Source organism: Mustela erminea, chromosome 4 (genome assembly GCF_009829155.1).
Source record: "Mustela erminea isolate mMusErm1 chromosome 4, mMusErm1.Pri, whole genome shotgun sequence".
NCBI lineage: Eukaryota > Metazoa > Chordata > Mammalia > Carnivora > Mustelidae > Mustela > Mustela erminea.
Window position 1 is genome coordinate 137,443,472 of NC_045617.1, and position 12,274 is coordinate 137,455,745.

At 44.1% G+C, this 12,274-nt stretch overlaps 3 protein-coding genes across 3 annotated transcripts in view; 2 read left to right on the forward strand and 1 right to left on the reverse strand.

Moving 5' to 3' along the window:
• SIRT5 (sirtuin 5) overlaps window positions 1-1,260 on the forward strand; it is a 41,055-nt gene extending 39,795 nt beyond the window's left edge. Inside the window, exon 12 of the transcript XR_004285217.1 lies at window positions 1,250-1,260. The gene's annotated coding sequence lies outside the window, so the exon portion shown is untranslated. The remainder of the gene's footprint in view (window positions 1-1,249) is intronic.
• NOL7 (nucleolar protein 7) lies at window positions 69-5,038 on the forward strand. Its single transcript, XM_032341148.1, has 8 exons — window positions 69-400; window positions 483-543; window positions 1,190-1,248; window positions 3,306-3,337; window positions 3,575-3,662; window positions 4,010-4,131; window positions 4,210-4,287; window positions 4,566-5,038. Exons 1-8 carry the CDS (start codon window positions 135-137, stop codon window positions 4,640-4,642), a joined length of 783 nt encoding a protein of 260 aa, XP_032197039.1. The 5' UTR covers window positions 69-134; the 3' UTR covers window positions 4,643-5,038.
• A 349-nt stretch (window positions 5,039-5,387) lies between these two features.
• Window positions 5,388-12,274, reverse strand: part of RANBP9 (RAN binding protein 9) — an 88,349-nt gene continuing 81,462 nt past the window's right edge. The window contains exons 13-14 of the mRNA XM_032341133.1: window positions 10,558-10,669; window positions 5,388-6,379 (exon numbers count right to left, since the gene is read on the reverse strand). Coding sequence (XP_032197024.1) covers window positions 6,249-6,379; window positions 10,558-10,669 — 243 coding nt within the window. The 3' untranslated portion in view covers window positions 5,388-6,248. The remainder of the gene's footprint in view (window positions 6,380-10,557; window positions 10,670-12,274) is intronic.

Below are 12,274 nucleotides of genomic sequence, written 5' to 3' on the forward strand. Positions count from 1 at the left end.
TCCGCCGTCCGCGGCCGCCTCCCCAACCGCACCTGCAGGGGGCGACGCAAGTCGCGTCGCTTGCACTTTGCGTCACACTGCGCTTGCGCCTTGCTTCCGGGTCAGAAGCCGGACGGTCGGAAGCTGCGCGGGCTATGGTACACCTCCGGCCGCGCGCGTCCCGCATCCCGGCCTCGGCGATGGTAGACGAGGGCCAGCCCCCCTCCGAAGAGGAGGAGGAGGCGGAGCACGGCCTGTTGCTCGGGCAGCCCAGCAGCGGCGCGGCCGCGGAGCCGCTGGAGGAAGACGACGAGGAAGGGGACGACGAGTTGGACGACGAGGCCCCGGAGGAGCTGACGTTCGCCAGCGCCCAGGCGGAAGCACGAGAAGAGGAGCGGCGGGTTCGGGAGTCGGTGCGCAGGTTCGGAGCCCGCCGCCGTCCGGGGGACCCGCCCCTTCCCGTCCCGCGCATGTGGCCCCGCACTAACTTGTCGCTCTTTCAGGGATAAAACGCTCCTGAAGGAGAAGAGGAAGCGCCGCGAGGAGCTGTTCATTGAACAGAAGGTGAGCGGGTAGGGAGGCGTCGCCCTATTTTAAAGCACGCGGCCGGGGTTGAGTGCCCGTGTGTGGCGCCGCAGCTGGGGGGCCTGCGGGTGGGGAAGGTCGCTGACGCGCCTCCTTAGAACGGCGAAAACGAAGGCGCGGGAGCTCGTTGCTGTCCGACTGAGAACGGGAATGGGGAGGTCGTGAATTCGAGGGTCGGAGGGTTCCTCCCCGCTGGGCCAGTACAGCCTCGTCATTTAGTGTCGCGGAGGTAGTTTCTCCGAAATTGGGTCGCTCTGAGAATTAGGAGGTGCTTTGTAAACCGAGGGGTGTGGTTGCTTTGCTCTCTGACGTCTGGCAGACGGGCCGCAGCGAACGAACGGACTGGAGGTGGACGGGACTTAACTGCGCTCCGTGTAGAGCTACGGGGTGGCATACGGTGGGCAGCCTAGCCAGGCTTCACCCGGTCTTCCAGAGAATGTGGAATGGGTGCTGAGCTCCGTGCGCGCAGCCGTCCCACGGCTCTGAGATCGTGCGGCAGGGCCGGCCCCGTTCGTTCATTCTGTCGCGGTGTAAACTGTCCTTAAAATCAGAAACTTCGGAAGCAAGTGGGGGCGTACTGTCATGCACCTCCCTGCTGATCAGTTTTTTAATGTTTTTATCTAAGAAAAGAAAACTCCTTCCAGATAACATTCTAGAGAAGTTAACTACAGCTGGACCGACCAAGTAAGTGATGGATCTTGTTACAGACACCTGTGAGTTACGGATTGGTACGTTTATTTGAATCCAAGTAATAGAAGTAATAAAAGGCTACATAGCAGATACTTGAATCTGGTGGGAAAGGTGGAGGAAATTAACTCCAATTTTCAGTCTTTGTTCATTCTTTGTCAGTTTTCATTTCTTTGTTCATTCCTGTAGCTAACTTTGGCTTCTGAGTTACTGATTCCGGGGTGTTGAGTCAGTAAATGCTTGTGCTCCTGTCCTCGCACTAGGGGCAGGAGAGATGGTGGTGAATAAAGTAATGTCTGGGGACTTAGCATTTAGTGGAGTAGGAGACACTGTCCACAGGCTCCCGAACGTGCTGTCCGGTACTTGCCTTGGCTGCTATGGCTTCATTCATTTCATTTAGCAGCTCTGCCCTCTTTTGAGTGGTTAAAGGCAAATGCTGTCTTCCTCTTGATCATCTGTCCCATGAAATCATGTTAATAAACTTAGACTTCTGAATATTGGGTAATTTTTTATGGCCCCCTTTGTTTCTCCTAAATGCTTTTATTTAATAAAGGTTTTTTAATGTCTTTTTTTTTTTTTTAAAGATTTTATTTATTTGACAGACAGAGATCACAAGTAGGCAGAGAAGCAGCCAGAGAGAGAGGACAAGCAGGTTCCCTACTGAGCAGAGCCCGATGTGGGGGCTCGATCCCAGGACCCTGGGATCATGACCTGAGCCGAAGGCAGAGGCTTTAAACCACTGAGCCACCCAGGTGCCCCTCTTTTTTTTTTTTTTTTAAAGACTTTATTTGACAAACACAGCAAGAGGGGGAATACAAGCAGGGGGAGTGGAAGAGGGAGAAACAGGCTTCCTGCCGAGCAGGGAGCCTGATGTGCAGCTTATCAGTCCCAGGACCCTGAGATCATGACCTGAGCTGAAGGCAGATGCTTAACAACTGAGCCACCCAGGTGCCCTTTTAATAAAGATTTTTTTTTTTTTAAAGATTTTATTTATTTATTTGACAGAGAAATCACAAGTAGTTGGAGAGGCAGGCAGAGAAAGAGAGAGGGAAGCAGGCTTCCTGCTGAGCAGAGAGCCCGATGCGGGACTCTATCCCAGGACCCTGAGATCATGACCTGAGCCGAAGGCAGCGGCTTAACCCACTGAGCCACCCAGGCGCCCCTTAATAAAGATTTTTGTCAGAGAAAGAGCATAAGCAGGGAGCGGCATGCAGAGGAGAAGCAGGCTCCCCACTGATGTGGGGTTCAATCCTAGAACCTGGGATCATGACCTGAGCCAAAGGCAGACACTTAACTCCGTCACCCAGGGTCCCTCCTAACTGCCTTAATTTCAGAAGTTTGGTCCCGTATTTTTTATCTAGGCCACTGGTTCTTAAATTTTCAGCAGAAGAACTTTTCCAAAGTTATTCAGATCCTGAATATGTAATACATTCAGATGCATTTGGTGGCATATTCCCCTTCCCTCTTTAGAAACCAGGCTCAAGTGTCCCCTCTTCCTTCTCCTACTCCCCTGACCCCATCACTTCCTCCTCTGTGTAGCCCTTCTATTGTGCAAGTGCTTCTACATGGGAATCTCCCTGTTGTATTTTGTCAGCTTACATTGAAGTCTCTCCAACCAGTACTCCTTAAGGCTAGTCCTTGTCTCCATCCCTGTGTTTGTGCCTGAACTGATTTACTCCTTTGTGATTTCTCCAAATAAAAGGATGCCGTCCTGCCACCTTTCACTCCGTAGTTTGAGTACTGTTACATAACTCACTCTTTTCTTAAGTCCTTAACTGCTAACTACAGCAGTCTGCTTCTGTCGAAGTTTGCTAATACGCTTTCACAACTTGGATTCTAAGAAGATAGTCCCTCCGAGTATATGCTGGTTTGGGAATTGGTAGCAGTGCAGCAGGAGGGACTTCCGCTTTCCAAAAATGATCCTGAGTAAAAACTGAGGTGGGTGGTAATGAAAGGGGGATCTCTTATTTGTAAAGCCAGACGGAACTGTGTAGTAAGTGAAGTCGTCTTTGCTATCTGCCTTACCAATCCGTGTTTTCATCATTCTTCCTTAGCATAAAGAAACCATCAGGAAAGCTGAAAGAAGGTATGACCTGTTCTGACTTAAATAACGTCTCATATAAGTGTCAAGTGCATCTGTAGATATCTGCAGCCAAATGTTCGTGGCCCTAAGAGTGTGTAGCTTGGACCTGTTCTGTTTCTTACTAATAAGAATTGCGCTGAAATTGGTAGGAGTGGATGTTTACAGTGAACTCCAGTAAAGGTTTCTGCTTTGCTTTTACCTAATTACTAACTTGAAATAAAACTCAATTTGTTTTTTTAGCTAATTTGCAGAAGAAAAAGGAAGAATATGAAAAAGGCAGTGATTCTAAGAACGCTAAAGAGAAAGTACAAAAAGTACAGTCTGTTGGGTAAGAGTCGTTTTTCTTTTCACCTCGAATGTAAAGGTGACCAGAGAGAGTTAAAGTATTGGCTTATGTGGAGAAATATTTTAATTAGTGGTTTCAGATGAGATCCTCTTTGGGAAAACCAATTCTGTTATTGACATAAGAATATCAGCCTACTAAGACATAATTGTTAGTCCACTTCTAGTAAAATAAAATAGTTCTGTGATTTCGTCGTCTTCATCATCTGTGCATACACATGAGTAGGATTTTGGTTTTTTGACTTTTTGAAATAAATTAAAAATGTTCAATTTTCAAAGTAAACACGTAGTTTTCAGACTTACTCATTTTGACCTTTTGTTGTTGGTCACCAGCCAGAATAAAAGCTACGTGGCTCTAAGGCTCAAAGATCAAGATCTAAGAGACGCGCGGCAGCAAGCGGCGAAGGCCTTCATACAGAATTCTTTGTATGGTCCGGGAACCAACAGAACTACTAGTAAGTTCTTCACAGACTGTTTCTCTCACTTTTTATTGCAAATTAAACAAAGAAATGAGAATTAATTATCTTTTCTAGTAAATAAGTTCCTGTCTCTTGAAAATAAGAGGTTACCAGTGAAAAAGGCTGCAGCTCAGTTTCTGAATAATGCTTGGGGTAAGATCCAGTTTTCTTCTTGGTTTTTTATATATTGAAAAATGTTCTTTTTTAAGGAGACAGTAAACAAGCACAAAACAACAGTGTTTTCCTTACAATGGCTTCTGTATTAGTATGTTAAAGTTGCTTTCTTTGGAAAAATAGATCAGCATGTACATACATCTATACAATATGATTTAGTAAGCATAATTTTAGTATTCATAGAATCTTAAACTTTGGAATTATTTCTTGGGAATGTTATATCTAATATCCTTACTGCACAAAATTTTCTGTTTTAGGAACCCAGAAAAAACAAAATGCAAAGAGGTTTAAAAGACGGTGGATGGTCAGGAAGATGAAAACTTCTCAGAAGTAAAGCTAACTGAAGAACGAGAACTTGTATGTACTTGTATGTATAGTATTTGGTTATGTGGTTTAGAGAATTAGTTTTTCTGACAATCTAATAAATCATTTATAAATCGTTTTGAAAGGTCATTGCAAAAATCCTAGATCTTTGGGGGAGGCCCCTCCAGCACATTTCATCCTTCTGGAGCCTTGTTTTTGAGGATTACACTGGAAGGAAAAGCAACTTCAAAGGAATTGTTTTCCTTTTTATGAGTGTTTATGCATTTAACTGAAAAAGTGGGTCTTCCCCGCAGTGCTGGGTGCGCAGCAGGAGTGGCGGAGGTAGAGGAGACATGGACAGCTGGGGGTTCCCAGCTGCGGCTCTCAGATGTCTTCGCCTTGCAGGGGTTTTGGTGAGAATTTGTTTCACAGAATACAGAAAAGGAAAGAAGTCACTAAGAGAGTGCAGTATCTAAGTACAATTATTCAAACGTCTGTTCATACAAAATTAATAGTCAGCCAAGGGATACGATTATCTTGGTTACTTTATGGACAAGCCACGTGCGCCACACTGTAGTTTTTACAGAAATAGAAGATTTCCTGTTGTCTGCAGCATCCCAGTATCAGGTTTGACTAATCCAGAGGCTGATGCTCTGAAGGCAGTCTTAGGTTGTAGAACTCAGATTTATAGTATAAACCATTCATTTTAATTGCTCTAATTTTCTGTTAATCAGAATATGCAGGTACCTGATATATAGACTCAACTGACACTCTGGTATCTGTAATAGTAAATTTTTAATGGCTGGTTAATTATATCACTACATTTTTATTGCAATATAGTACTCATTTAAGCACTTAAAAATGGAAGGTGTACAAAGATTAAATTAAGACACGGTAAATTGACTAAATATTTGGTTTTTATATAAATAAAGGTCATAACCACACTGTTGACATGTAATACTGTTATAATACAACAGTTAAACTGTGAGTCTACAACAGAAGTCGTCTGTAGTTAAACAGGAAACAAAGTTGAAAAAGACCATGTTAAAACAAAACTACTGGGACTAACAGGTCGGGATTGTAAGTAGCAACAAACATATTCACTCAGCTCCTGAGTATTTCAAGTTTTACAGTACACATTAAAAATGATTTCTTCCATCAACACTATAAATTCAAACTGTCGGATGTTTATGCGTTTTGCAAGTTACACTGATTGAATGCTTATATGGGAGCGGGGGTCGGAGCATCTCCCGATTTGAAGTTTACATCACCCACATGCTAACACAAACACAACTTGTTCCGTTTTCCTTCCCCCCTCTCCCCCAAACAAAGGCGGCAGGATTTTTTGGTTTCTTTTAGATAATTGTTTTAAAGGATTTGTGATGATCAATTTGAATGTCTGAAATTCAGTAATATTTAACTCTTAGACAACTAAGAGGTTAAAGATGGAAAATAATTTCTCCTAACACCAAGTTAGAAAATCATTTGCATCATGCTGTAAACTAGGAAGCAATGTAAAGCGACAAAAACCTGTCCCCAGTACATAATTAAAAAAATCTAAATTTCAAATCAGCAGAGCTGGTCTACTTCCATGTTGACTATATGCCACAGTACGCGTGTGCTCCTGAAATGCACGGCTAATGCAGGCAGTCTTCCACTGCGGCAAATGCACAGGATCCGATTCCTGATCGAGCCATCAGTCCTAGACACTGTGTGGCCTGTCCCATGGCTAGGGCAAGTGGAGGTTGCTTTGGCAGATTGTGGGTTTCTGAGGAAAAAATGATTAAAAATGGAAATAGCAATTAGCAAGACCTTTTCTAAAAACTCTCTGTGGGGAAGATACTGCATTACTCTAAAAATTAGCAACGTCTACACGGCTCTTAGTGACCTGACTAGCGAGGGTAACTTCTAAGCCAATGCGGACTATCTTGGATACGCTGCTCTGACTAGGCAGTACGGGTAGTAGGTATTCATCTGTTAAGAGAAATGCTTGCAGAATTAGACTTTTAAACCTTTAGGTACTTAAAAACTTTCATATTAATTACGATTGGCAAGATGTAATTTCTTTCCTGATACTTACAGTGAGGAGTAGGGAAGATTTAGTATTTCTCTTCAGCTTCACTAAAGTCAGCCGACTTACCAAAAAAAGACACCAGGTTTTCAGTAGACGTTTCAGTGCTGGATTCTTCCCCTTCTGGGGAGAGGACCCAACTGAGGCTAAGTGTCTCCAAGGCACAGTGTTATTAACAGGCGAGTGTTAACTTGGGTTTCTAGGGGGCCTGATGGTGACGGTGGCCATAAGTGATGACAAAAGCAAAATCACCCTCTGATCCTGGAGTTAAATTGACAGATAACTGCCAATAAATTAGTTTTCAGGGTCATGCATACCCCAAAATGGTCAACTATAGTACAGATGTAGTTAAGTACCAAAATCTGTTATTTACCAGAGATTTAGAAAAAAAAAAAACAAACTACTGGGGAAAAGTGGCAAACCCGCTAGAAGCTGGTGATCTTGGTGGAAATGTCCACAGATTCCCAATTAATAAAATTATTAATCAGTCGTTTGTAGGCATAGTTGATAACCAAGGGCAAAAACCATGATACTGGCTGGTAAGGCTCCCTATGACTGAATTCAGCTCTGGATTCCAAGTCTGCAGTGTGGTGGGAGAAAGAAAAGATTCAGAAGGAATGGAGCTGAAAAGGGGGGGAAAAATTCAGGATTTAAAAGAGAAAACAGAATCAAGAATGTAAGAATCAAAATATGGCAGAAAAGGGCGCCTGGGTGGCTCAGTGGGTTGAGCCGCTGCCTTCGGCTCAGCTGGGATCGAGTCCCACATCGGGCTCTCTGCTCAGCGGGGAGCCTGCTTCCTCCTCTCTCTCTCTCTGCCTGCCTCTATGCCTACTTGTGATCTCTCTGTCAAATAAATAAATAAAAAATCTTAAAAAAAATATGGCAGAAAAGGCACACAAACTGGGGAGAAAGTATGGTTTGAAAAGTGGTCTGTGGGTTAGGATTAGTAAGGTCCTGGCTATTATTTGGCAACACTATTTAGCTAAACTTGGATGATGATAAACATTTTTTGCCAAGTCTAATCCAAGCAGGACCGACTTTTACAGTTCTGTGAATTGAGAACAGTTTTTTATATAAAATCAGTGTAACACAATAAAAACTGAAAAGGAAACATTTTCTCCAAACTTGCTCTTGTATAGGGAAGTAACGTTGCTCAAAGGTAAGCATCTGGAGGTACTCTAGTTCTACTTTGGTGAGGGGCAGGGGCATGTGGTTAATAAGCATTTTTTTTTTTTTTAAGATTTTTATTTATTTAGTTGACAGAGATCACAGGTAGAGAGGCAGGCAGAGAGAGAGGAGGAAGCAGGCTCCCTGCTGAGCAGAGAGCCCGATGCGGGACTCAATCCCAGGACCCTGGGATCATGACCTGGGCCGAAAGCAGAGGCTTTAACCCACTGAGCCACCCAGGTGCCCTGGTTAATAAGCATTTTTAAGGGGCTTTTTTTTTTGGATATAGAACTTACTGGAATTACATGCAGTTAATCTAACAACTTTAAGCACTAGAGATGAAACTACATAAATGAGTGTATTTATAAATCTGTACACTGACCTATAGCAATCTGCTAATCTTGTCATTCTGTAGGAATTCTATCAATATAAATTTAAGTACAATTTAGCTAAACCCACATACTACATAATATGTAGCACAGTATATAAAAATACGTATTATCTTGCAGAGTGGTCCTAAATTTAATATTGAATAACTGAATTCCCTTAAAGAACCCAAGATACAAAAAAACCCTGCGAAAAACTGGTTACTCCAATAATTCTTTCTAGAAGATGTGGCATATATATACAATAGACTATTACTTGGCTGCAAAAAAAAAAAAAAACAATGAAATCTTGCCATTTGCAACGCTGTGGTCTGGAGCTAGAGCGTACTATGCTTCGTGAAGTCAGTCAAGAGAAGGACAAGTACCATACGATTTCACTCACATGGAGTTTAAGAAACAAAGCATGAACACAGGGGAAGGGGGGAAAAAAGATAAGTGAACCCTAAGACCCGTAAAGACGGAACAAACAGGGTTGATGGAGGCGGAGGTGGGTGGGCGGTGGGCTAGCGGGGGGATGGGCATTAAAGGGAGCACTTGTGACGAGCACTGGGTGTTGTATGTAAGCGATGAATCACTGACTTCTACTCCTGAAACCAGCGACACACTGTATGTTAACTAACTTGAACGGAAATAAAAATCTGGAGGAAAAAATAAAAACAAAAGGAAATTCTTTCCAAGTCTGAGTTTACCTATAAATGTAGCTGAAATTAAGCCTTCATGATTACTTACCATGTAGTAATTTCAAAAAGACAATTAGAGTAAACCATAATCTGCCCTATAATCCCATGATTGCTATTAAATTCTATTTCTACCAACAGAGCTAAATGAATTTCATGTAACCAAAAAACACAACACATTAATCAAAGAAAATTCACAGTATTTATTATATACAAGTTCTAAATGTAAGGAAACAGCACAAAAGATGACTTACTTTTTTTTAGTAACTGTTCTTACTCCAAACACCCCACTATGATACCTTAACACGCAACAAATTAACAGTTGACCCTGAGAAGCAGGGGTGTGAACTGCACAGGTGCACGGCCATGTGGCGTTTCTCTGGGTCCAGCAGTGTTTCCCCTTATGGTTTTCTCCCTGTCTCTTCTCTAGTTTAACTGCAAGAACCCAGTATAGGAGGCATATAACATACAAGATACGTATTAACCAAGTGCTCCTGTTCCTGGTAAGGCTTCCAGCCAGCAGCAGGCTCTCAGTAGTTAGGTTTTGGGGGAGTCAAAAGTTACATGCAAATTTTTGACTGTGCAGCAGGGTTGGTACCCCAACCCCCCCATTCTTCAAGGGTCAACTGTAATTAACTTCTGTAAGAGCACATAATGGATTAAGGCTCAACTATGACTACTTGCTTCCTTTATATTGTGGCCAAGAGCCCTGTCCCTCTACATGTCTCCCTGTCTAAAATGTTCTCGAAGCCACTCTTTGCGGCACTGCTCTCCTGCACCTAAAAAACAGTCTGAAACATGTTTAAGCCTCCACACCTGACAGGGCCAAGCTGTAAAAAAACACTTCTAGATGGAGTCTCATTTTAGCAGAGGAACTAGATTCTAAAGTCAAGTGAAAAATCACTCTTACAAATTACATTTGAAAAGAAGTATCCAGAAATTAGGGAGGGTATGTGCTTTGGTGAGTGCTGTGAAGTGTGTAAATCTGGCGATTCACAGACCTGTACCCCTGGGGATAAAAATGTGTTTATAAAAAGTAAAAATTTAAAAAACAAAAAAAACAAGTATCCAGAAATTGGAAGATAGTTTCACCTAAACAGCCCTGTAGAATTTGTATGTAAACGCACAGGATGTCACCGAGTTCGCACACCTAGTGCAACTATTCAGTACACCAACACCGTCACGATCCTCGGCAGCGAGCGGCCCACAGCAACGGCAACTCGTGGCCTGTCACTCGGGCTCACGTCAGCCAAGCCTCGCTCCTGACGCTGCTGCTCTTCCCTGCCCACCCTTTGTGCTCGGTAAGGGCACCCAGCAGAATACGCTCAACTTTAGTGCAAACATTGTGCTACGCCAGGGGCTTCTGCTGCCCGACGTGCCCCCGGCAGCCTCAGTCTAAAATGCTTTTGCAACCTGCGCACAAAAACTTCCCGACTTCCCCAGGTATACCCCAAAGTACTGTTTAGTCCATCTGAATGCACTTCATCTGGAATTCAGACAGCGGAGGGGAAGGTTTCTGTATTCCAAAACAATTCTCTTAAAAATGTAGAAAGCACTTCCCCTCAAGACTACCGAAACAGAAATCCCAGCGCAAATACCACCTCCAATATTCAGAGAGTCTCGTTGAAGCTGTGGTTTTACTCACCTAATATTGCACTGTTAAGAGCTGAGCACACGGGTTCTCTCTGAATTGGGTCAAGCTGATTTCCAACTGGGCTGTTCCAAGGGTCTGAGTAAGCGAGTAAACTGAATGCATCCTGTTGAAAACAGAGTTTGGTTTTTAATTCAAACACTGAAACTACCATGGTCCCCCACAACTACGAAGTTGAGAGACAAGTAAAATACACAGCTTCGTGGCCCTAGACTACTGTCACAACCCACCTACCCCTATGCTTAGGCTGTATGTTTTTTAACAACTAGATTATGCAACAAAGCCTAAGCTGTTTTCATTTTTCTTTACTGTAAACAGCCATTCTCATTAATCTTCCCCCATCCCTACAACACATGCGGAACAGTAGAATTAAAACGAATTCTTCTGGAATGTGCTAATTAAAGAGGAAGACAAAAACATGCAGATGCTCTATAATTTATTACCACTGATACAAATTTGACGTTAAAAGGATAGGGCCTCCCTGTGTATTTTTTTAAACAGATGTGGGCACTCGCCACAACTCACTGGATATCATTTTCTCACTCAGGAATCAAAAAAATTAAACTGGCTCCCCTTCCCGAACATTCAGTAGTTCCAACTATCCTCAGGCCACCGTTCCCAAAGAAGAAGTGACACAGTCTTTTCAATCACTCTTTGTCTTCTTTCTATGGGAGGTGCATATGACTGTGGTTTCAAACACTGCTTTCAAGTTCAAGCTGCATTATCAGCTGCTGTGTGGCCTCTGGCGGGCAAAGGCCTAAGTGTCCATTTCCTCATCTCTACAGAAGAGGTCCTGCCTGAGAAGGTCGTGAGGACGAACAGCTCAATGAAGTTAGCAATGTCAGTTCATTCCAACCCTTCAACATGTGATTTTTTTTTCTTTTAAGATTTTACTTGAGCGAGCAAGGGGAGTGGGAGAGTCAGAGGGACAAGCAGACTCCCCGCTGAGCAGGGAACCGGACTTGGGGCTCCATCGCAGGACCCTGAGGTCGCGGCCGGAGCCAAAGGCAGGCACTTAACAGACTGAGCCACCCAGACATCGTGTTATTTTGCCACCAATCAGTGCCCTCATCTGGAGCAGCAGGACAGACCTAGAGAGACACGTAACAGGACACCCTCCTTCAGAAGGCGTACGTGGAAAAGTGCTGCGGAAACCATCCATCAGTGAATTTGGTAACAACACTTCCAAAACGCTGGTTTCGGACACGGAAGGCTGAAATTGCTCAAGCAAAGTGGCGCTCAGGCGGGGAAAGGCTGGGGCCGGCCTCCGCGCTGCGGAGCTAGAGAACCGCCCGCATGGCTCTAGCTGTCCCCTTGAGGCCACCAAGCAGGGCACATGTGCAGCTCGCCCACGGTCTGACACTGACGCATCTCTCCCTCGTGCCAGACAGCTTGAAAGGTCGCTGAAGACAAAAATGTATTACCCTATTCTGAGGTCCCTGCAGCCACGGGTGCATGTGGGGTCCAGGGAAGCAGCTTCCCACCCGCCAATCACACGAGCTGCTGCTTCTGGTGCGCCCCACGGAGCTGCTCGGTGCCGGGTCCCAGCTCCCTCCCTCTGGGCTTACTGACCGGGAGATTCATGTCCTACCATGTCCTACCTGGAAAGCCAACTCTGATCAATCCCATTATTCCTAAAGGACTGATCTTCGCTCAAGACTTAATTTACCCCACAACCACCCAATGGGGGACCATCCCCATACTACGGATC